The sequence below is a fragment of the Bombina bombina genome, chromosome 4, assembly GCF_027579735.1.
Source record: "Bombina bombina isolate aBomBom1 chromosome 4, aBomBom1.pri, whole genome shotgun sequence".
Lineage (NCBI taxonomy): Eukaryota > Metazoa > Chordata > Amphibia > Anura > Bombinatoridae > Bombina > Bombina bombina.
In genome coordinates, this window is record NC_069502.1 from 917,699,525 (window position 1) to 917,725,201 (window position 25,677).

General features: G+C 40.4%; 1 protein-coding gene across 6 annotated transcripts in view; it reads left to right on the forward strand.

The window, feature by feature from the left end:
• Positions 1-25,677, forward strand: part of LTBP1 (latent transforming growth factor beta binding protein 1) — a 596,328-nt gene that overhangs the window by 352,290 nt on the left and 218,361 nt on the right. For all 6 annotated transcript variants that reach the window (XM_053711864.1, XM_053711861.1, XM_053711862.1 and 3 more), the window contains 2 exons: positions 497-721; positions 4,416-4,693. In XM_053711864.1, the coding sequence (XP_053567839.1) occupies positions 497-721; positions 4,416-4,693 (503 nt within the window). The remainder of the gene's footprint in view (positions 1-496; positions 722-4,415; positions 4,694-25,677) is intronic.

Here is a 25,677-nt window from a genome sequence, read left to right on the forward strand (position 1 = left end):
TTGCGAACGCAACCTCAATATTTGCGTGCGCTGGTATTACTAAGTGGAGCACAAATATCCCCTTGCATAAGCAATATTTTGCGCTCCACTTGTAATCTAGCCCTTTGTGTAATATCTCTTTTTGCTGGCAAGTTTTTGATTATCAGGCCCTAAGTGTTATTGCATTGTCTTTTTATTATGAATTTGTTGAATTCTGCTGTATTTAATGGTCATTTAATTGACAGACAATCTAGTGCAGACATCCTCAAACTTGGCCCTCCAGAGGTTTTTGGAACTACATTTGCTATGATGCTCAGCCAGCTGATATGCTGGCTGAGCATCATGGGAAATGTAGTTCTAAGTTTGAAGATGTCTGATCTAGTGCATGCTGCATACACACTATTCAGCTCATGTGTATCCGTCTTGGGCTGATCTAGGGTAAAAAAAACAATGCAATTAATATCAGTTGTATCTAATATATGACCAATGTATTGCAATTTTTCTTCTTTTATTCCAGTGATTTGCCACCTTCCGTGTATGAATGGAGGGAAGTGCACTGCTCGGGATAAATGTCATTGCCCACCTAATTTTACCGGCAAACTTTGTCAAATCCCATTACAGAATGGCAACATACATAAGCAATATCCACATCAACAGCATGTGATGAAAGCCACGGGATCACAGGTTATTCATTCTACCCACACTCTCCCTCTCACTGTGACCGGTCAGCAGGGAATTAAAGGTGAGCTTCCATTTTCCTACCATTGTTTTAAAGTTACATTTTAATATATAATTACTTAAAGGGCCATTATTGTTAAAAAATGACATGCTCTAATACGACCCAGCATCTGAGTCGTGTGACTAGTGCTGCAGATTGGATCAACAGTGAGTTCTGCTTGGGAAAGTAGTGCACTGCAAGTCTCCCGAGCGGTATTTCTATTGTGTGTTTAACCCCATTGCAGGGCTGCAGGGTCGTTAGTCTTAAAATTACTTTTTCGACTATAATGGCCCTTTAATGTAATGTAAATCTATCTCCCGTGTTTTCTTCAAATCACCCCGACTGTATTTTTTATTCTTCTCTGTACAGCCAATCTGAGGCTGACGAGGTTTAGCAGTTCAGCCCCGTATCTGGTCCATACAGCCTATGAGCCTTCTGAGCAAAGGTTTAAAAAAAACAACCTGGGTGCGAGAGCAGGATTAGAATTTACATGTAGCTTAATCACTATCAACCCTGCAAATCAATGTGTTTAACCCACACAGAAAGGGAAACTACTCGAAAATGCCACTGAGCAGATCTAATCAGCAGCAATAGTTGCACAACCAAGATGAGCCTCATGTTTGCTTAGGACCACCTTTGCAGGAGCTAAACACATAGATTTGCACACTCGAGAGTGATAAAATTACATACTCTAATGGATGAGAGCAATTGTTTAAAGGCAAAAGGCCTTTAAAGTAAATGCTTAAAGGGATAGTCTAGTCTAAATGTAGCCACCAACTAGCACGTTCTACCCAGGGTACTGAACCAAAAATTGTCCGGCTACTAAGCTTTACAATCCAGCCTTTTTAAATAAACATACCAAGAGAATAAAGAAGAATTGTAGTAAATTAGAAAGCTGCTTTAAATTGCATGCTATATCTGAATCATGACATTTTGACAAGACTATCCCTTTAAATTATTTATCTTTTGTCATGGAATTGATGTATTAAATGTAATATGTCACTTCTGTTTTCTAACAAATACTTCTTAGCAGTCACTTAATAATGATGGTGTTTTTTTTATTTTATTTTTTATGACAGTGACATAATAGAATAAATTGATGATACATCAAGCCCTGTTAATGAGTTCAACGTTAACAATGGCAAATGTTTTTTCAGTGGTTTTTGACAACATTTAGCAATATATTAGTTTAATTTTATTTTTATAACAAATGTAAAAGATTTAGTTATGATTGTCATAATCATAAATTTGTAAAATAAGCAGGATTATGCTAAGATGTTTCCGTTGTCATTCTGATTTTGGTTAAGTTGCAAATCTTTTCTCAGATGATTCATAACATTACTAAACTAATTCCTTAAACAGATAAGGATTTTGTGAAATTGAAAATCAGCCACGGTCTCTATGGAAGTTTAGCACTGTAGACTGTGGGATATGCTGGTCCTCTTTTTTTGTGCTATGACACTTTTTAATATTTGTACTTGTTTTTTTTAATACACAGAAGCCCTCTTTATACTTAATTGTTAATTTGATATTTACAAAATAACTTTAATTTGCAAAAAATACCCAAATATGAGAAACTGGCACCATAGGAAATACAAACTAATAAATAAAAATTTGTGTGATTTGTGTTTGTGGTAAACAACAGCATGGAAATTGTATATCCCCAATCATTTATGGTTCCACATATAGGGCTCTATTTATCAAGCTGCTGGTGCAGCTTTGGGGTCACATTTATCAAGCTCCGGATGGAACTTAAAGGACCGTGTTTCTGGCGAGCCTGCAGGCTTGTCAGAAACACCTGAGCAGGCGGACAGACATTGCCGCAGTTCAACCCGATCAAGTACCATCGGGTTGATTGACACCCCCCCCCCTGCTGGCGGGCGATTGGCCGTGAATCTGCAGGGGGCGGCGTTGCACCAGCAGCTCACAAGAGCTGCTGGTGCAATGCTGACTACCGAGAGCGTATTGCTCTGCGCATTCAGCGAGGTCTGGCGGACCTGGTCGACAGACCTTTGTTAAATAGGCCCCTTGAAGTTGATTGGGTGCCGACTCATGACAGCAACTGGCAGTTAAGAAATATCCGTCATAAGCAAAATGCTACCAGCCACCCTTGATCGCAGGCGAACAGATTTCCTAACTGTGAATTTCCCCTTCCGCACATTAATACACGTGGCCCATAGCATCAGCTCACCTTCCCAAGACACATTAATATTTAGGTTCTATAATTAAAGCGATATGAAACCCACATTTTTTTCTTTCATGATTCGGATAGCGCATACAATTTTAAATAGCTTTCTAATTTATTTCTATTATCTAATTTGTTTTGTTTTCTTTGTTTCCTTTGTTGAAAAAAAAATAGCTAGATAGGCTTGGAAGCTGCTGATTGATGGTTGCACATGTATGCCTTTTGTCATTGGCTTTGAGTAAGAACCCAGTAGTCCATTGCTGCTTCTTCAACAAAAGATTCCAAGAATGAAGCATCAGATAATAGAAGTCAATTCTGATTTCACAGAGGGATAGAAACCTATTTGTACAATGTATATATGCTCCTACCCCTGCCTAAACTTACTATAAAATAATGCCTAACATTAAAATACCTGCACTGTTCTAATAATTACCTGGAGGCTGGACGGACACGGGACAAATCATTTGAAAGAACAGGATTGCTGGATACCCTCAGATTTTTTTTTTCCATATGTGTTTCTGTTAGGTGACCACTGTTGCTATCCTGGTTAGTTGCTTGTTACCTCAGGGTATGTGGTCTGTCCGTTTTATAGAGCTTTTAAAGTTTCATTACCTGTTTAAATATTGACAAAATAAGTGTAAAGTTTTTTTAGGGGCCTATTTATCATGATGTGAGCAGACATGATCCGATATTGCGGATCATGTCCGCTGCACATCTATAAATGCCGACAGCATGAGCATACGCTCTTGGCATTTATCATTGCACCAGCAGTTCTTGTGAACTGCTGGTGCAGTACAGCCCCCTGCAAATTCGCGGCCGCTAGCAGGGGGTGTCAATCAACCTGATCGTATTTGATCGGGTTGATTTCCGGCAATGTCTGTCTGGACAGGTTATGGAGCAGCGGTCTTCAGGCTCACCAGAAACATTACTTGTGTTTCTGGTGAGCCTGAAGGCTCGCCAGAAACACGGGGCATCAAGCTCTGTTCGGAGCTTGATAATTGAGGTCCCTTAGTGTCTATAAAACGATGGGAGCTGCCATGTTGTAACTTAGGTTACCTTCTCTGCTGTGACCAATTAGGGACAGTTATAAATATTGTAGGTCACTAGAGTGTGCAGCTAATGGCTGTATGGAATATAACAGTGTTCTACACTTCAATTTCTAACAGGAACTGAAAAGCTTACAATTTCAGAATGAGATTACAAGAAAAGGGGGCAAAATAAGTAATGAAAGTATATTGCAGAGTTTTTTTATATATAAGATTTATCATTTTATATTACTATCTCAAAGTGTTTAATGTCCCTTTTAATAGAAGTATATGATTTAAACTGCATAACAAATATTGAATAATCTTATTAGCTTGTAGCATTTTCATCATTAGATTAATGAGTACACGATTGAGGTCCATTTGGTTAATATTATCAGTCTACTTTTTGTAGTTGTTTTTGTTATGTTCAACATTGTTTGAACTCTATGAATGATAAATCATGGAAATTACATCACATTTCATATTTGTTTGTATGTTTTTCTTTTAGTTAATTTTCCTCCTAATATGGTAAACATCCATGTGAAGCACCCTCCAGAAGCCTCTGTACAGTTCCACCAGGTGTCCAGAGTTGAAAGCTCATCTTCCACACAGAAGCTAAAGGATGGGCAGACAAGTCAAACTCAGATTTCTTACCATGGCATTCCAGTCCAGAAACATCAACTACCACATACTGTGTACCCACATCAGCAGACTGTGTCCCATGTGTATCCAACCTCAACCAAAAACCAACTTGGACGTTGTTTCCAAGAGACCACAGGAACACAGGTAAGGAATATATTATATTTCATTGATGATAATAAAGTATATACCTGGGTGTTAGATCCACTTGTAAACTTAAAGGAACACTGAACCCAAAATTTTTCTTTTGTGATTCAGATAGAGCATGCAATTTTAAACAACTTTCTAATTTACTTCCGTTATACATTTTTCTTCGTTCTCTTACTATCTTTATTTGAAAAAGAAGGCATCTAAGCATTTTTATTAGATCAGAACTCTGGAGAGCACTTTTTTATTGGTGGATACATTTATCCACCAATCAGCAAGAGCAACCCAGGTTGTTCACCAAAAATGGGCCGGCATCTAAACTTACATTCCTGCATTTCAAATAAAGATACCAAGAGAATAAAGAAAATTTGATAATAGGAGTAAATTAGAAAGTTGCTTAAAATGTCATGCTCTATCTGAATCATGAAAGAAAAAAATTGGGTTCAGTGTCCCTTTAAGATTAAAGGGGTATGAAACCCAATTGTTTTCAAATCATGATTTAGATAGAGCATGACATTTAAAAAAAAAACGTTCTTATTTATTTATATTATCAATTTTTGTTCCTTCCGTTGGTATCTTTTGTTGAAAAAGCAGGGATGTATGCTTAGAAGCCGACCCATTTCTGGAGCACTATATGGCAGCAGTTTTGCAAGAATGTTATTGAATCACAAGACAGAATATCATGGTAACAAAGCAAATGTAATCATAGAAATACATTGGAATATTTTTCTCCAACATAGGTGTGTCCGGTCCACGGCGTCATCCTTACTTGTGGGATATTCTCTTCCCCAACAGGAAATGGCAAAGAGCCCAGCAAAGCTGGTCACATGATCCCTCCTAGGCTCCGCCTACCCCAGTCATTCTCTTTGCCGTTGTACAGGCAACATCTCCACGGAGATGGCTTAGAGTTTTTTAGTGTTTAACTGTAGTTTTTATTATTCAATCAAGAGTTTGTTATTTTGAAATAGTGCTGGTATGTACTATTTACTCAGAAACAGAAAAGAGATGAAGATTTCTGTTTGTATGAGGAAAATGATTTTAGCAACCGTAACTAAAATCCATGGCTGTTCCACACAGGACTGTTGAGAGCAATTAACTTCAGTTGGGGGAACAGTGTGCAGTCTCTTGCTGCTTGAGGTATGACACATTCTAACAAGACGATGTAATGCTGGAAGCTGTCATTTTCCCTATGGGATCCGGTAAGCCATGTTTATTACGATCGTAAATAAGGGCTTCACAAGGGCTTATTAAGACTTTAGACTTTTCTGGGCTAAATCGATTCATTATTAACACATATTTAGCCTTGAGGAATCATTTTATCTGGGTATTTTGATATAATAATATCGGCAGGCACTGTATTAGACACCTTATTTCTTAGGGGCTTTCCCAAAGCATAAGCAGAGCCTCATTTTCGCGCCGGTGTGGCGCACTTGTTTTTGAGAGGCATGGCATGCAGTCGCATGTGAGAGGAGCTCTGATACTTAGAAAAGACTTTCTGAAGGCGTCATTTGGTATCGTATTCCCCTTTGGGTTTGGTTGGGTCTCAGCAAAGCAGATACCAGGGACTGTAAAGGGGTTAAAGTTTTAAAACGGCTCCGGTTCCGTTATTTTAAGGGAAAGCTTCCAAATTTGGTGTGCAATACTTTTAAGGCTTTAAGACACTGTGGTGAAAATTTGGTGAATTTTGAACAATTCCTTCATGTTTTTTCGCAATTGCAGTAACAAAGTGTGTTCAGTTTAAAATTTAAAGTGACAGTAACGGTTTTATTTTAAAACGTTTTTTGTACTTTCTTATCAAGTTTATGCCTGTTTAACATGTCTGAACTACCAGATAGACTGTGTTCTGAATGTGGGGAAGCCAGAATTCCTATTCATTTAAATAAATGTGATTTATGTGATAATGACAATGATGCCCAAGATGATTCCTCAAGTGAGGGGAGTAAGCATGGTACTGCATCATTCCCTCCTTCGTCTACACGAGTCTTGCCCACTCAGGAGGCCCCTAGTACATCTAGCGCGCCAATACTCCTTACTATGCAACAATTAACGGCTGTAATGGATAATTCTGTCAAAAACATTTTAGCCAAAATGAACCCTTGTCAGCGTAAGCGTGGCTGCTCTGTTTTAGTTACTGAAGAGCATGACGACGCTGATATTAATATCTCTGAAGGGCCCCTAACCCAATCTGAGGGGGCCAGGGAGGTTTTGTCTGAGGGAGAAATTACTGATTCAGGGAACATTTCTCAACAGGCTGAACCTGATGTGATTGCATTTAAATTTAAGTTGGAACATCTCCGCATTTTGCTTAAGGAGGTATTATCCACTCTGGATGATTGTGAAAAGTTGGTCATCCCAGAGAAACTATGTAAAATGGACAAGTTCCTAGAGGTGCCGGGGCTCCCAGAAGCTTTTCCTATACCCAAGCGGGTGGCGGACATTGTTAATAAAGAATGGGAAAGGCCCGGTATTCCTTTCGTCCCTCCCCCCATATTTAAAAAATTGTTTCCTATGATCGACCCCAGAAAGGACTTATGGCAGACAGTCCCCAAGGTCGAGGGAGCGGTTTCTACTTTAAACAAACGCACCACTATACCCATAGAGGATAGTTGTGCTTTCAAAGATCCTATGGATAAAAAATTAGAAGGTTTGCTTAAAAAGATGTTTGTTCAGCAGGGTTACCTTCTACAACCAATTTCATGCATTGTCCCTGTCACTACAGCCGCATGTTTCTGGTTTGATGAACTGATAAAGGCGCTCGATAGTGATTCTCCTCCTTATGAGGAGATTATGGACAGAATCAATGCTCTCAAATTGGCTAATTCTTTCACCCTAGACGCCACTTTGCAATTGGCTAGGTTAGCGGCTAAGAATTCTGGGTTTGCTATTGTGGCGCGCAGAGCGCTTTGGTTGAAATCTTGGTCGGCTGATGCGTCTTCCAAGAACAAGCTACTAAACATTCCTTTCAAGGGGAAAACGCTGTTTGGCCCTGACTTGAAAGAGATTATCTCTGATATCACTGGGGGTAAGGGCCACGCCCTTCCTCAGGATCGGCTTTTCAAGGCAAAAAATAGACCTAATTTTCGTCCCTTTCGTAAAAACGGACCAGCCCAAAGTGCTACGTCCTCTAAGCAAGAGGGTAATACTTCTCAAGCCAAGCCAGCTTGGAGACCAATGCAAGGCTGGAACAAGGGAAAGCAGGCCAAGAAACCTGCCACTGCTACCAAGACAGCATGAAATATTGGCCCCCGATCCGGGACCGGATCTGGTGGGGGGCAGACTCTCTCTCTTCGCTCAGGCTTGGGCAAGAGATGTTCTGGATCCTTGGGCGCTAGAAATAGTCTCCCAGGGTTATCTTCTGGAATTCAAGGGACTTCCCCCAAGGGGGAGGTTCCACAGGTCTCAGTTGTCTTCAGACCACATAAAAAGACAGGCGTTCTTACATTGTGTAGAAGACCTGTTAAAAATGGGAGTGATTCATCCTGTTCCATTAAGAGAACAAGGGATGGGGTTCTACTCCAATCTGTTCATAGTTCCCAAAAAAGAGGGAACGTTCAGACCAATCTTAGATCTCAAGATCTTAAACAAGTTTCTCAAGGTTCCATCGTTCAAGATGGAAACCATTCGAACTATTCTTCCTTCCATCCAGGAAGGTCAATTCATGACCACGGTGGATTTAAAGGATGCGTATCTACATATTCCTATCCACAAGGAACATCATCGGTTCCTAAGGTTCGCATTCCTGGACAAACATTACCAGTTCGTGGCGCTTCCTTTCGGATTAGCCACTGCTCCAAGGATTTTCACAAAGGTACTAGGGTCCCTTCTAGCGGTGCTAAGACCAAGGGGCATTGCAGTAGTACCTTACCTGGACGACATTCTGATTCAAGCGTCGTCCCTTCCTCAAGCAAAGGCTCACACGGACATCGTCCTGGCCTTTCTCAGATCTCACGGCTGGAAAGTGAACGTGGAAAAGAGTTCTCTATCCCCGTCAACAAGGGTTCCCTTCTTGGGAACAATTATAGACTCCTTAGAAATGAGGATTTTTCTAACAGAGGCCAGAAAAACAAAACTTCTAGACTCTTGTCGGATACTTCATTCCGTTCCTCTTCCTTCCATAGCTCAGTGCATGGAAGTGATTGGGTTGATGGTAGCGGCAATGGACATAGTTCCTTTTGCGCGCATTCGTCTAAGACCATTACAACTGTGCATGCTCAGTCAGTGGAATGGGGACTATACAGACTTGTCTCCAAAGATACAAGTAAATCAGAGGACCAGAGACTCACTCCGTTGGTGGCTGTCCCTGGACAACCTGTCACAAGGGATGACATTCCGCAGACCAGAGTGGGTCATTGTCACGACCGACGCCAGTCTGATGGGCTGGGGCGCGGTCTGGGGATCCCTGAAAGCTCAGGGTCTTTGGTCTCGGGAAGAATCTCTTCTACCGATAAATATTCTGGAACTGAGAGCGATATTCAATGCTCTCAAGGCTTGGCCTCAGCTAGCGAGGACCAATTTCATACGGTTTCAATCAGACAACATGACGACTGTTGCGTACATCAACCATCAGGGGGGAACAAGGAGTTCCCTAGCGATGGAAGAAGTGACCAAAATCATTCTATGGGCGGAGTCTCACTCCTGCCACCTGTCTGCTATCCACATCCCAGGAGTGGAAAATTGGGAAGCGGATTTTCTGAGTCGTCAGACATTGCATCCGGGGGAGTGGGAACTCCATCCGGAAATCTTTGCCCAAGTCACTCAGCTGTGGGGCATTCCAGACATGGATCTAATGGCCTCTCGTCAGAACTTCAAAGTTCCTTGCTACGGGTCCAGATCCAGGGATCCCAAGGCGGCTCTAGTGGATGCACTAGTAGCACCTTGGACCTTCAAACTAGCTTATGTGTTCCCGCCGTTTCCTCTCATCCCCAGGCTGGTAGCCAGGATCAATCAGGAGAGGGCGTCGGTGATCTTGATAGCTCCTGCGTGGCCACGCAGGACTTGGTATGCAGATCTGGTGAATATGTCATCGGCTCCACCTTGGAAGCTACCTTTGAGACGAGACCTTCTTGTTCAGGGTCCGTTCGAACATCCGAATCTGGTTTCACTCCAGCTGACTGCTTGGAGATTGAACGCTTGATTTTATCGAAGCGAGGATTCTCAGATTCTGTTATCGATACTCTTGTTCAGGCCAGAAAGCCTGTAACTAGAAAGATTTACCACAAGATTTGGAAAAAATATATCTGTTGGTGTGAATCTAAAGGATTCCCTTGGGACAAGGTTAAGATTCCTAGGATTCTATCCTTCCTTCAAGAAGGATTGGAAAAAGGATTATCTGCAAGTTCCCTGAAGGGACAGATTTCCGCCTTGTCGGTGTTACTTCACAAAAAGCTGGCAGCTGTGCCAGATATTCAAGCCTTTGTTCAGGCTCTGGTTAGAATCAAGCCTGTTTACAAACCTTTGACTCCTCCTTGGAGTCTCAATTTAGTTCTTTCAGTTCTTCAGGGGGTTCCGTTTGAACCCTTGCATTCCGTTGATATTAAATTATTATCTTGGAAAGTTTTGTTTTTGGTTGCAATTTCTTCTGCTAGAAGAGTTTCAGAATTATCTGCTCTGCAGTGTTCTCCTCCTTATCTGGGGTTCCATGCAGATAAGGTGGTTTTGCGTACTAAACCTGGTTTTCTTCCGAAAGTTGTTTCTAACAAAAACATTAACCAGGAGATTATCGTACCTTCTCTGTGTCCGAAACCAGTTTCAAAGAAGGAACGTTTGTTGCACAATTTGGATGTTGTTCGCGCTCTAAAATTCTATTTAGATGCTACAAAGGATTTTAGACAAACATCTTCCTTGTTTGTTGTTTATTCCGGTAAAAGGAGAGGTCAAAAAGCAACTTCTACCTCTCTCTCTTTTTGGATTAAAAGCATCATCAGATTGGCTTACGAGACTGCCGGACGGCAGCCTCCCGAAAGAATCACAGCTCATTCCACTAGGGCTGTGGCTTCCACATGGGCCTTCAAGAACGAGGCTTCTGTTGATCAGATATGTAGGGCAGCGACTTGGTCTTCACTGCACACTTTTACCAAATTTTACAAGTTTGATACTTTTGCTTCTTCTGAGGCTATTTTTGGGAGAAAGGTTTTGCAAGCCGTGGTGCCTTCCATTTAGGTGACCTGATTTGCTCCCTCCCTTCATCCGTGTCCTAAAGCTTTGGTATTGGTTCCCACAAGTAAGGATGACGCCGTGGACCGGACACACCTATGTTGGAGAAAACAGAATTTATGTTTACCTGATAAATTACTTTCTCCAACGGTGTGTCCGGTCCACGGCCCGCCCTGGTTTTTTTAATCAGGTCTGATATTTTATTTTCTTTAACTACAGTCACCACGGTACCATATGGTTTCTCCTATGCAAATATTCCTCCTTAACGTCGGTCGAATGACTGGGGTAGGCGGAGCCTAGGAGGGATCATGTGACCAGCTTTGCTGGGCTCTTTGCCATTTCCTGTTGGGGAAGAGAATATCCCACAAGTAAGGATGACGCCGTGGACCGGACACACCGTTGGAGAAAGTAATTTATCAGGTAAACATAAATTCTGTTTTTTTAATGGTATGCTCTGTCTGAATCGCAAAAGAAACATTTCGGGTTTCATATCCCTTTAAACACCGCAAAGATCTTTCCTGACATTGCCAGTTGTTACAGTAAAAATAAAACTTTCATGATTAAGATAGAGTAGAATGCAATTGTAAAAACCTTCTACTTCTATTACAAAATGTAATCTTGGTATCCTTTGTTGAAGAGTAAAGACATGCAGGCTGAGAGGAGCTTAGGAGCATGCATGCATCTTTAGCAGTCTATGGCAGAAGTATTTGCAAATACAGGTGTCCCTCGGTTTACAACGGTTCAATTTACACCGTTTCAGAATAACAACCTTTTTTTCCAGTCATGTGACTGCTATTGAAAAGCATTGAGAAGCAGTGCATTTATTAAAATAGCCAGTAGGTGGAGCTGTCCGCTTGTGTTGCAGCAAAGCCAAGCAAGCTGAAATTAATCAGTTTAACCAGACCTGAGCTGTCGAGCAGATTTCAAAGGAACAAGATCTTCCTGTCTATAAATCCGTCCAGATTGGAATGCATAGAAAGAACTGTTTGCAGAAAAATGCAAGTGAAGTCTGTGTTGTGTGATTATTTTATTGGGTTTATAATGCTGTTTAGCAAATGTTTTTGTTCATTTAACTTAGTTTAATTATATATTCTGTGTTGTGTGATTATTTTATTAGGTTTATAATGCTGTTTAGCATTTAAAGTCTTCATTTCAAAGCTTTAAAAATAATGTATTAGGTGTTACTTATGACAATTTTGAGAGGGGCCTGAAACCTAACTCCCTCCCTTCCCATTGACTTACATTATAAACTGGGATTCAATTTACAACGGTTTCGATTTACAACCATTCCTTCTGGAACCTAACCCCGGCGTAAACGGAGGGCTACCTGTATATAAAATCATTGCTATAAACTTTGCTGAGAACGCTTCTGTTAGATGATTAAAGACACGTGCACACTCCTGAGCTCACTAAATGATTACTCTTTAAAGCAGTGTTTCCCAACCGCAGTCCTAAAGTACCCCCGACAGTCCTGGTTTTCATTATAGCTGAACTAGAGCACAGGTGAAATAATCATCTGATGGATGAGAGCAGGTTAGTAACCATGGTTACTGATCAGCTGATTACTTCACCTGTGCACTGATTCAGCTATAATGAAAACCAGGCCTGTTGGGGGTACTTGAGGACCACGGTTGGGAAACACTGCTTTAAACTAAAGAAAATTGATAACAAAAGTTAGAAAGTTGTTTAAAATGTCAATATCTATGAAATCCATTTAAATTTTATTTTGATTTACCGTCCCTTTATGTTTGTAGTTAATGTCAAAGTATAGGGTAGCCGTAGCCTATTCAGTGGCATTCTATAAAATCATATCATCTAATTATAAGGAATCTCATTGTTTACCTTTTAATGTGCATTTTATTTATAGTTTGACATTCACCAAGTATGGCCCAAAGTTCTTCATATACAATTTTATTATAAACTGTACAATACTAGAAGGGTATTTATTCAATCCGACTTGCTCATTAACTGTTTCAGGAAGATACTGCAAATACGATTAACCTTATAGATGAGATATTGCCAGGTAATGTTAGATAAATGCATCAGCTAAGGTTACTGTTAAAGCCCATAAACATTATTGGCCTAATAAGTATTCGGCATCGTGAATGAAACACAGTAGATCTTGTTTACTGGAAATAAAAATGATATTATGATGAGAATTAAATATAAAACAATTAGGACAATTTTTAACTTTTCATTGTTGGTGTAAATTGCAAATAGTGCCCCTGATTATGGTTACACTCATGGGTATCTGGATTGGGAGCAAAAGGCAGTACATTGGGCCCCCACTTTTTATTTATAATAAAAATACTGATTTCACCATTGGTCTGATTCTCATAAACTCTCCGGCATGGAAAGAAACCGTTAGCTTATTTTACTCATGCCTATTTTGTAAAGTGTCTCACATTAAAGTGATGGTAAATCCAAGTGTTTAAAAAGCGCTAAGATTTACCATCACCAAAAATAATCTTGAGTTTCATTGATTTTTTATTTCAAAAAGGGTGCTAAACTCACCCTGTCTTTGCTGCAGCAGCTCGCTAAAATCAGAGTCTCCGACCGCCCACGGCATACCTCTCTTTTTCAATGAGGTGACGTTTCCACCTCTAAACCAATAGCTGTGCGTGTCATCTGACAGTGTCGCTGTATGCTAGCATGGCTATTGGTTTAGAGGTGGAAATGTCACCTCATTGGTAGAAGAGCGCTGTGGGTGAGTTTAGCACCCTTTTTTTTTTTACTAAATGCTCTATGAAACTCAACATTTTTAGTGATGGTAAATACTAGCTTTTTTTAAACGCTTTAAACGCTTGGGTTTACAATCACTTTAATAAAAAGAATATTACAAAACTCTCATTAATGAGATAAATGGTTCCCAAGGAAAAAATTGCCATTACAAATCCCCAAGGGGTCTTGATGAGCCATCTTATAGAATCTCAAAATCAGAAAAGTGGAAAACAGCCCTCACAACTTCTGTTCAGGCACAGAACCTTGGATCTACCACATCCAGGAATCAAATACAAGAAAGAATCTCATTCCAGCCTTTCTCTTTAAAACGGATGTTTATTCCTTACATTACGGCCCTAGGGCCCCGAGGTAAGGAATAAAGGTTCCTTTTAAAGAAAATGGCTGGAACTAGATTTTTTTTTTGTATCTTATGGGATCTTGTCAGACCATAGAGCTTTAAAGAATCAGGCCCTTGTGAGTAATTTAATGCTATCTCACCTGGATATTGCTCCCTGTTGTATCTAAGTATTTGTTTTTGGGGGGGGGGGGGGTAGCTTCATATTTGTTAAACATTTGAAACAATCCCATCATTTTCACTTTCAAATCTTCCCACATGCACATTACATATTGAGGAAATCCAGAGCCGTCTATGACATTTTAGATGATGATTATTTAATTCTCTTTTGAGAATGATCCATTGCCCTCAGTGTGTAATCTTCCATTTAATTTATAAGATTATAATGTTATTTTCTAAATCCTAAAATACTCCAAAAAATACATTTTCTACTGTTCTGGGATTTGTAATACTCCACTGTGTTTAGTGTCATGCAGCATGAATTGTATAATGGATTCCATAAGGGCTGCTTTCCACTGTTGTAGGATTTTTAAGGGGCATTTGAGAGTCATGAAACCCAAACTATTTCTTTCATTATTCAGATAGAGAATACCATTTTAAACAACATTCCAATTTACCTCTATTACCAAATTTCTTCATTCTTTAGATATCCTTGGTTAAAGAAATAGCAATTCACATGGGTGAGCCAATCACATGAGGCATCTGTGTGCAGCCACCAAACAACAGATACTGAGCCTATTTAAATATTATTTTCAACAAAGGATATCAAGAGAATGAAGCAAATTAGAGATTATTATTATCATTTATTTGTATAGCACCGCAAGGTTCTGTAGCGCTGGGTACAATGAGAAGTAAGCCTCTCTGAATAGGTGTGTTTTCTAGGATTGTCTAAAGCTATACAAGGTTGTAGACATTCTTATGGAGTGGGATAGAGCGATCCAGAGGACAGGAGCAGGAAGTCTTGGAGATGGAAGTGGGACGTAGAGATAACAGGAGTGGAGAGACCTAGGTCAGAGGTTGATTGCAGAGGACAAGATGTGGAATATTTGGAGATGAGAGAGGAAATATAGTTGGGAGTGAGGCTCTTGACTGCTTTGTAAGTAAGGGTTAATACTTTAAATTGCATTCTGGTGTGTATGGGGAGCCATTGTAGAGACTGTCAAAGCGCAGCAGCTGATGTAGATCGGCGACTTAGGTGGATGAGTCTAACTGAAGAATTTATAATAGATTGCAGGGAGGAGAGGCGGTGTTTTGGAAGGCCATTTAGAAGTAGATTGTAATAGTCAATGCATGACAAAATGATGGAATTAATTAGTATTTTTGTAGTTTTTTGAGTAAGGAAGGGTGACGAATAGAAGTAATTTGGAAAGTTGTTTAAAATTGCATGTTCTTCCTAAATCATGAAATAAATAATTTGGGTTTCATGTCCCTTTAAGCTTTCATGGCTCACATAGAGGTTGCTATTTTAAGGGACATTGTAATGCACTTCTATTATGAACTTTACTTAGTTTTCCTTTTTTTTCTATCTTGAAGATTATACAAGATAGACTCTGGAGCAGCAATGCACTACTGGTAGCTAGTTAGTGATTGGTGGCTGCACATATATGCCTCCTATTATTGGCTCACCAGATGTTCAGCTAACTCACAGTAATGCACTGATGCTCTGGAGCTGACGTTAGCTATGTGTTTAATTCCTTTGCCTGGGTTAAACAGATACTTATATGCAATAGTAGAGCAATAATAAAATGCTCTTTCACAATAATGTTTATTTTTTAACTATTATGTCCCTTTAAAGAAAAAGTAGTGATTTTGTTTTAGTGAATTGTGCTCTTATGTTACAAAGTTTCATAAAAGTGACAGTGTAGTCTCACATTTTCTGCAATGCAACTGAAACTGTAGCTTTTATATGTTTGAAAATGGATATAAGGAGGGCCCTTAATTTTTCATGAAGGATTGTCCTGAATTTTTTATATTTATTCATTAAAGGGACATGAAACCCAAAAAAGTTTCTTTTATGATTCAGATAGAGCATGCAATGTTAAACTTTGTAATGCGCAGCCCTCATATACAGTATCCTTCACTTTCATCAGGCTGCTCATTTTAAAGTTAAAGGGGCATAAAACCCAAATAGTTGCTTTCATGATTCAGATAGAGCATGGGCTTTTACACAACTTTCCAATTTACTTCTATTATCTAATTTGCTTTGTTCCTGTGATATCATTTGTTGAATAGGATACCTAGGTAGGCTCAGGAGCTGCTGATTGGTGGCTGTACATGTATGCATTATCTTATTGGCTCACCCATTGTGTTAACTAGCTCCCAGTAGTGCATTGCTGCTTCTTCAACATAGGATAACAAGAAAATAAAGAAAATAAGATAATAGTTTTGTCTGATTCATGAAATACATATGTTGGGTTTCATTTCCCTTTAACATGCAGATAAGATGAAGGCTCTGACTGAAACGCATCAGCCGTCATGAGTCACAGGGTGTAATATGATATATGATCACTTTTCCATATGTGCCAATAAAATCTATCTTAAAAGAGCAGATAGTGCTCCTCCTCGTCTACTCTGTTCTTGGCTGATATGTTGCTGTATAGCAACACAACAGGAATATCTTATAATTACAAGGTGTTTACTGTCCCTTTAAATGTAGAAGGATCAGTGAGCCCTGTGGATACAAAGTTAGTCAGTATGAGGATTTGCTTCTGTATGGCAGGTTTACACATCTCCTGAGAAGTCACCCTAAGGGTGATGGGAGAAATCAGACTTGGACTCCTTGCCCAATGTGCTTAGAGGTATATGGCTGCGCATTACTGATGAGGCCTACAGAAGGCCGAAACAATAATCTGGAGTTGCCGTGTTCCTTGTTTAACAGAGGATTACCTGGTATTTCAGGGCTGGACTGACCATACTAGGCAGGATCAGACTTATATACTTGAGGAAAGTTCTCCTCTGTGAAAAACACGTTTGGGCTAAAAGAGGCTGCTAGATGGTAACTCGCCATAGAACAAGCTACTGAGCTGTTGCTCATTCCTGGTAGAGCGGTTCTCTTTCTGTATGCATGTGTATTATGACCCTGGGGAAGTCTCCATAAGGGTGATGGGGGGGGGGGCCAGATGTGGACTCCTTGCCCAGTGTGCTTAGAGAGATATGGCTGCACCTTACTGACAAGGCCCAATGAAGGCCGATACTATCGTCTAGGTTTGTCATGCTCCTTGTTCAAAGTAGGATTACCTGGTATTTTGGGGCTGGACTGACATTGTTAGGCAGAGTCAGACTGATATACTTCAGGAAAGTTCTCCTTTGTGAAAAGCACAATTGGGCTAAAAGAGACTGCTCCTAAGTGTTAACTCGCCATAGGACAAGCATTGAGCTGTTGTTCGTTCCTGGTCGAACACTTCTCTTTCTGTATGTAGGTTTACACATCTGTCCTATGTTTGTAGTTTCATAATATCATATTTTTAACCTACATCTGTTGCTGGTTGAAATGTCTAATCCATCTTGTAACAGAAAGCACCTTGCATAATCAAGGAACCCACAAGTATCGCTGACAAGAAGAGACAAATACATCTATTTTCAAGCCATCCGTTAGTCTGCAACATTCATTTACCTAACTTTTTTTTAACTCCAAAATGTAGACAGTCTGGAATTTATGTAAAGGAATTTCTTAAATGTTTGATATATTATCTGTTAAATAAAAGCAGTTTACTTAATATAGTCAAGTAGATTTATTCCCTTGTGGCTATTTTTATTAGAATTTTGGAACGATGCCATCAAACTTTCAGCTTGTTGTACTCGAAAGCAGATTATAGCAGACATTATTTTACTGAGAATTAAATAAGTGCTATTGGCACTACAAGTACCTATATTTGTATTGCTTTACCCTATTTTGAGATCTCCAGGAATATAATTATGTTAAAGGGACATTAAACCCACAATGTTTTTTTTTTTTTACGATTCAGAGTGAGCATTTTACACAACTTTCCAATTTTCTAATTTGCTACATTCTCTTGTTATCATTTGTTGAAAAGCATACCTAGGTAGGGTCAAGAGCAGCAATGCACTAATGGGAGCTTGCTTTTGATTGTTTCCTGCATGTATATCTCTATTGCCATTGGTTCACCTGATGTGTTCAGTTAGCTCACAGTAGTGCAATGCTGCACCTTCAACCAAGGATACCAAGAGACTGAAGCAAATTTGATAATAGAAGTACATTGGGAAATTGTTTAAATTGTATGTGATATTTGAAATATGAAAAAACATTTGGGGTTTTATGTCCCTTTAATGTATTTGAGATAAATTCTGAACCAATTTCTCCTAATGAGGTCTAATTTTTGTCTCAAACTGTCACTCTGTAGTCACTTAAAAGAAAACAAACAAAAAAAAAACCCACACTTAATGTTTTGTAGTTTCTTGGAGACCTTTAGGAAGCCAGAGTGCGGCTACTGTATCTTGATTCGCGGTCTCTAAAGCTGCCTTAATCAACACCCCAATTAAAAACCTATGCTAGAAATAAAACGACAACAGTGTCAACTGATCAGTCTAACAATACCACTTTATTTTAAAGCCATCCCATGGGCAGAAAAAAGGAACTTACAAGATATTTAAAGCTGCTGACTATTAAGCTTCTGGACGGCTGAGGCCAAGAGCTGAGCAACACTTTTGGAGATAAAGTAAAAATTAAAAACTGTTTTCAATACATTCACTGGGGGTTTTGCAGCTTTCTGTTATTAATAGTTTTGTTACTGCAATTTGTTTAAAATGTTTACTGTTCCTTTAATTATGCATAGTTAAAGGGACACTGAACCCAATTTTTTTCTTTCGTTATTCAGATAGAGCATGCAATTTTAAGTAGCTTTCTAATTTACTCCTATTATCAAATGTTCTTCATTCTCCTGGTATCTTTATTTGAAAAGCAAGAATGTAAGTTTAGATGCCGGCCCATTTTTGGTGAACAACCAACCTGGGTTGTTCTTGCTGATTGGCGGATATATTCACCCACCAATAAACAAGTGCTGTCCAGGGTCTGGACCAAAAATTGTCTGGCTCTTTAGCTTAGATGCCTTCTTTTTCAAATAAACATAGCAAGAGAACGAAGACAATTTGATAATAGGAGTAAATTAGAAATTTTCTTAAAATTGCATGCTCTATCTGAATCACGAAAGAAATAATTTGGGTTCAGTCTCCCTTTAAGAAACTTTGGTGTACCATAATTAATTCTTACAATGTATGGAAATCCTATGCACACATGTTAAAAGGATATAAAACATTTTTTATTGTTGTAATAAAAAAAAGCACTACGCAGTGGGTTATAGTTAATCGAAATCGTTACAATATGTATTATTCATCATTGTAAAAGGATTTTACCTTTCATTTATTTTTTTAACTTTGTGCAGCGTCCATTAATTCCTTTCACAGTCCGACAAGGGGACTGGGGTCTCTACAGATAGGCATAGCTAGCTTAATGTCATAAATCTTCTAGAGTTACATGCGCTGGCTTAGAGAAACAGCAATCCATTTTGCCCATGCTCAGAAGAGGACATAATGCAATTTAAGTTACCAACATGTCTCCTTGAGGGCAGGGACTATAGTGGGAATTGTAAATGTTTTTCCTGTTTTTACATATTTTTTTCTTTGTATCTTTACTTTCATATAACATATTTGTTTTTTTATTAAAGGAGTATGTTTTAAATAGCTCATCACATGGTACTTATTCACTTTCAAGATAAGACATGTTAAAAAGAAAAAAGCAGTTAATATGAGGGAGGTGCATTTGACCCCATTAAGGCATATCAGGTATAGGCCAGTAGGGTTGCCTTAGTGGGTGGTTATGAGATAGGGAGCTTAAGCAGTAGGTCTAGGACAATTATGGAGATATCTTGTAAGAAGAAACTCCCTCCTAACCTAGCTGTACAAGTTAAATATTAGTGTTGCAGCTTAGACAGGGCAATCACCCGAAGAAGTTATCTTAATAAGAAGCGTTACCTCTTGGTTGTTCAGGAGAGGTTTGGCTTTCGGAAACTGAGTTGTGGATAATGAAAGATCTTAGGAGGGGAAGTCCCATTGGGGTTATTTATTTATTGTTTATTTTTTGCTTGATATTTGAATGCAATGAACTGCAGCCTTGTTTAACCCACTTCTGTCTTGTGTGTTACTACATGAATGTATTGACTTATAAGGGGTCAGTTAGCACTGCTACAATAATCAGTCTCAACAATAACAAAATGAGATGCACAGACAGCCGGTGGTAAGTTCCAGTTTCTTTTATTGCAAATAAAAACTCTTTTTCTCCAACATAGGTGTGTCCGGTCCACAGCGTCATCCTTACTTGTGGGATATTCTCTTCCCCAACAGGAAATGGCAAAGAGCCCAGCAAAGCTGGTCACATGATCCCTCCTAGGCTCCGCCTACCCCAGTCATTCTCTTTGCCGTTGTACAGGCAACATCTCCACGGAGATGGCTTAGAGTTTTTTAGTGTTTAACTGTAGTTTTTATTATTCAATCAAGAGTTTGTTATTTTAAAATAGTGCTGGTATGTACTATTTACTCTGAAACAGAAAAGAGATGAAGATTTCTGTTTGTAAGAGGAAAATGATTTTAGCAACCGTTACTAAAATCCATGGCTGTTCCACACAGGACTGTTGAGAGGAATTAACTTCAGTTGGGGGAACAGTGAGCAGTCTTTTGCTGCTTGAGGTATGACACATTCTAACAAGACGATGTAATGCTGGAAGCTGTCATTTTCCCTATGGGATCCGGTAAGCCATTTTTATTCAGACAGTAAATAAGGGCTTCACAAGGGCTTATTAAGACTGTAGACATTTTCTGGGCTAAATCGATTCATATATACACATATTTAGCCTTGAGGAATCATTTAATCTGGGTATTTTTGTAAAATAATATCGGCAGGCACTGTTTTAGACACCTTATTCTCTAGGGGCTTTCCCTAATCATAGGCAGAGCCTCATTTTCGCGCCGGTATTGCGCACTTGTTTTTGAGAAGCATGACATGCAGTCGCATGTGTGAGGAGCTCTGATACATAGAAAAGACTTTCTGAAGGCGTCATTTGGTATCGTATTCCCCTTTGGGCTTGGTTGGGTCTCAGCAAAGCAGATACCAGGGACTGTAAAGGGGTTAAAGATAAAAACGGCTCCGGTTCCGTTATTTTAAGGGTTAAAGCTTCCAAATTTGGTGTGCAATACTTTTAAGGCTTTAAGACACTGTGGTGAAATTTTGGTGAATTTTGAACAATTCCTTCATACTTTTTCGCAATTGCAGTAATAAAGTGTGTTCAGTTTAAAATTTAAAGTGACAGTAACGGTTTTATTTTAAAACGTTTTTTGTACTTTGTTATCAAGTTTATGCCTGTTTAACATGTCTGAACTACCAGATAGACTGTGTTCTGAATGTGGGGAAGCCAAGGTTCCTTCTCATTTACATAGATGTGATTTATGTGACACTGAAAATGATGCCCAAGATGATTCCTCAAGTGAGGGGAGTAAGCATGGTACTGCATCATTCCCTCCTTCGTCTACACCAGTCTTGCCCACTCAGGAGGCCCCTAGTACATCTAGCGCGCCAATACTCCTTACTATGCAACAATTAACGGCTGTAATGGATAATTCTATCAAAAACATTTTAGCCAAAATGCCCACTTATCAGCGTAAGCGCGACTGCTCTGTTTTAGATACTGAAGAGCATGAGGACGCTGATGATAATGGTTCTGAAATGCCCCTACACCAGTCTGAGGGGGCCAGGGAGGTTTTGTCTGAGGGAGAAATTTCAGATTCAGGGAAAATTTCTCAACAAGCTGAACCCGATGTGATTACATTTAAATTTAAGTTGGAACATCTCCGCGCTCTGCTTAAGGAGGTATTATCCACTCTGGATGATTGTGAGAATTTGATCATCCCAGAGAAACTATGTAAAATGGACAAGTTCCTAGAGGTCCCGGGGCTCCCAGAAGCTTTTCCTATACCCAAGCGGGTGGCGGACATTGTAAATAAAGAATGGGAAAGGCCCGGTATACCTTTCGTCCCTCCCCCCATATTTAAAAAATTGTTTCCTATGGTCGACCCCAGAAAGGACTTATGGCAGACAGTCCCCAAGGTCGAGGGAGCGGTTTCTACTTTAAACAAACGCACCACTATACCCATAGAAGATAGTTGTGCTTTCAAAGATCCTATGGATAAAAAATTAGAAGGTTTGCTTAAAAAGATGTTTGTTCAGCAAGGTTACCTTCTACAACCAATTTCATGCATTGTCCCTGTCACTACAGCCGCGTGTTTCTGGTTCGATGAGCTAGTAAAGGCGATCGATAGTGATTCTCCTCCTTATGAGGAGATTATGGACAGAATCCGTGCTCTCTTCTTTCACCCTAGACGCCACTTTGCAATTGGCTAGGTTAGCGGCGAAAAATTCTGGGTTTGCTATTGTGGCGCGCAGAGCGCTTTGGTTGAAATCTTGGTCAGCGGATGCGTCTTCCAAGAACAAACTCCTTAACATTCCTTTCAAGGGGAAAACGCTGTTTGGCCCTGACTTGAAAGAGATTATCTCTGATATCACTGGGGGTAAGGGCCACGCCCTTCCTCAGGATAGGTCTTTCAAGGCCAAAAATAAACCTAATTTTCGTCCCTTTCGTAGAAACGGACCAGCCCCAAGTGCTACGTCCTCTAAGCAAGAGGGTAATACTTCTCAAGCCAAGCCAGCCTGGAGACCAATGCAAGGCTGGAACAAGGGAAAGCAGGCCAAGAAACCTGCCACTGCTACCAAGACAGCATGAAATGTTGGCCCCCGATCCGGGACCGGATCTGGTGGGGGGCAGACTCTCTCTCTTCGCTCAGGCTTGGGCAAGAGATGTTCTGGATCCTTGGGCACTAGAAATAGTCTCCCAAGGTTATCTTCTGGAATTCAAGGGGCTTCCCCCAAGGGGGAGGTTCCACAGGTCTCAATTGTCTTCAGACCACATAAAGAGACAGGCATTCTTACATTGTGTAGAAGACCTGTTAAAAATGGGAGTGATTCATCCTGTTCCATTAGGAGAACAAGGGATGGGGTTCTACTCCAATCTGTTCATAGTTCCCAAAAAAGAGGGAACGTTCAGACCAATCTTAGATCTCAAGATCTTAAACAAGTTTCTCAAGGTTCCATCGTTCAAAATGGAAACCATTCGAACAATTCTTCCTTCCATCCAGGAAGGTCAATTCATGACCACGGTGGATTTAAAGGATGCGTATCTACATATTCCTATCCACAAGGAACATCATCGGTTCCTAAGGTTCGCATTCCTGGACAAGCATTACCAGTTCGTGGCGCTTCCTTTCGGATTAGCCACTGCTCCAAGGATTTTCACAAAGGTCCTAGGGTCCCTTCTAGCGGTACTAAGACCAAGGGGCATTGCAGTAGTTCCTTACTTGGACGACATTCTGATTCAAGCGTCGTCCCTTCCTCAAGCAAAGGCTCACACGGACATAGTCCTGGCCTTTCTCAGATCTCACGGATGGAAAGTGAACGTGGAAAAGAGTTCTCTATCTCCGTCGACAAGGGTTCCCTTCTTGGGAACAATAATAGACTCCTTAGAAATGAGGATTTTTCTGACAGAGGCCAGAAAAACAAAACTTCTAAACTCTTGTCAAACACTTCATTCTGTTCCTCTTCCTTCCATAGCGCAGTGCATGGAAGTAATAGGTTTGATGGTAGCGGCAATGGACATAGTTCCTTTTGCGCGCATTCATCTAAGACCATTACAACTGTGCATGCTCAGTCAGTGGAATGGGGACTATACAGACTTGTCTCCGAAGATACAAGTAAATCAGAGGACCAGAGACTCACTCCGTTGGTGGCTGTCCCTGGACAACCTGTCACAAGGGATGACCTTCCGCAGACCAGAGTGGGTCATTGTCACGACCGACGCCAGTTTGATGGGCTGGGGCGCGGTCTGGGGACCCCTGAAAGCTCAGGGTCTTTGGTCTCGGGAAGAATCTCTTCTACCGATAAATATTCTGGAACTGAGAGCGATATTCAATGCTCTCAAGGCTTGGCCTCAGCTAGCAAAGGCCAAGTTCATACGGTTTCAATCAGACAACATGACGACTGTTGCGTACATCAACCATCAGGGGGGAACAAGGAGTTCCCTGGCGATGGAAGAAGTGACCAAAATCATTCAATGGGCGGAGACTCACTCCTGCCACCTGTCTGCAATCCACATCCCAGGAGTGGAAAATTGGGAAGCGGATTTTCTGAGTCGTCAGACATTACATCCGGGGGAGTGGGAACTCCATCCGGAAATCTTTGCCCAAATTACTCAACTGTGGGGCATTCCAGACATGGATCTGATGGCCTCTCGTCAGAACTTCAAGGTTCCTTGCTACGGGTCCAGATCCAGGGATCCCAAGGCGACTCTAGTAGATGCACTAGTAGCACCTTGGACCTTCAAACTAGCTTATGTATTCCCGCCGTTTCCTCTCATCCCCAGGCTGGTAGCCAGGATCAATCAAGAGAGGGCGTCGGTGATCTTGATAGCTCCTGCGTGGCCACGCAGGACTTGGTATGCAGATCTGGTGAATATGTCATCGGCTCCACCATGGAAGCTACCTTTGAGACGAGACCTTCTTGTTCAAGGTCCGTTCGAACATCCGAATCTGGTCTCACTCCAGCTGACTGCTTGGAGATTGAACGCTTGATCTTATCAAAACGAGGGTTCTCAGATTCTGTTATTGATACTCTTGTTTAGGCCAGAAAGCCTGTAACTAGAAAAATTTACCACAAAATATGGAAAAAATATATCTGTTGGTGTGAATCTAAAGGATTCCCTTGGGACAAGGTAAAGATTCCTAAGATTCTATCCTTTCTTCAAGAAGGATTGGAGAAAGGATTATCTGCAAGTTCCTTGAAGGGACAGATTTCTGCCTTGTCTGTGTTACTTCACAAAAAGCTGGCAGCTGTGCCAGATGTTCAAGCCTTTGTTCAGGCTCTGGTTAGAATCAAGCCTGTTTACAAACCTTTGACTCCTCCTTGGAGTCTCAACTTAGTTCTTTCAGTTCTTCAGGGGGTTCCGTTTGAACCCTTACATTCCGTTGATATTAAGTTATTATCTTGGAAAGTTTTGTTTTTGGTTGCAATTTCTTCTGCTAGAAGAGTTTCAGAATTATCTGCTCTGCAGTGTTCTCCTCCTTATCTGGTGTTCCATGCAGATAAGGTGGTTTTACGTACTAAACCTGGTTTTCTTCCAAAAGTTGTTTCTAACAAAAACATTAACCAGGAGATAGTCGTGCCTTCTTTGTGTCCGAAACCAGTTTCGAAGAAGGAACGTTTGTTGCACAATTTGGATGTTGTTCGCGCTCTAAAATTCTATTTAGATGCTACAAAGGATTTTAGACAAACATCTTCCTTGTTTGTTGTTTATTCTGGTAAAAGGAGAGGTCAAAAAGCAACTTCTACCTCTCTCTCTTTTTGGATTAAAAGCATCATCAGATTGGCTTATGTGACTGCCGGACGGCAGCCTCCTGAAAGAATCACAGCTCATTCCACTAGGGCTGTGGCTTCCACATGGGCCTTCAAGAACGAGGCTTCTGTTGATCAGATATGTAGGGCAGCGACTTGGTCTTCACTGCACACTTTTACCAAATTTTACAAGTTTGATACTTTTGCTTCTTCTGAGGCTATTTTTGGGAGAAAGGTTTTGCAAGCCGTGGTGCCTTCCATTTAGGTGACCTGATTTGCTCCCTCCCTTCATCCGTGTCCTAAAGCTTT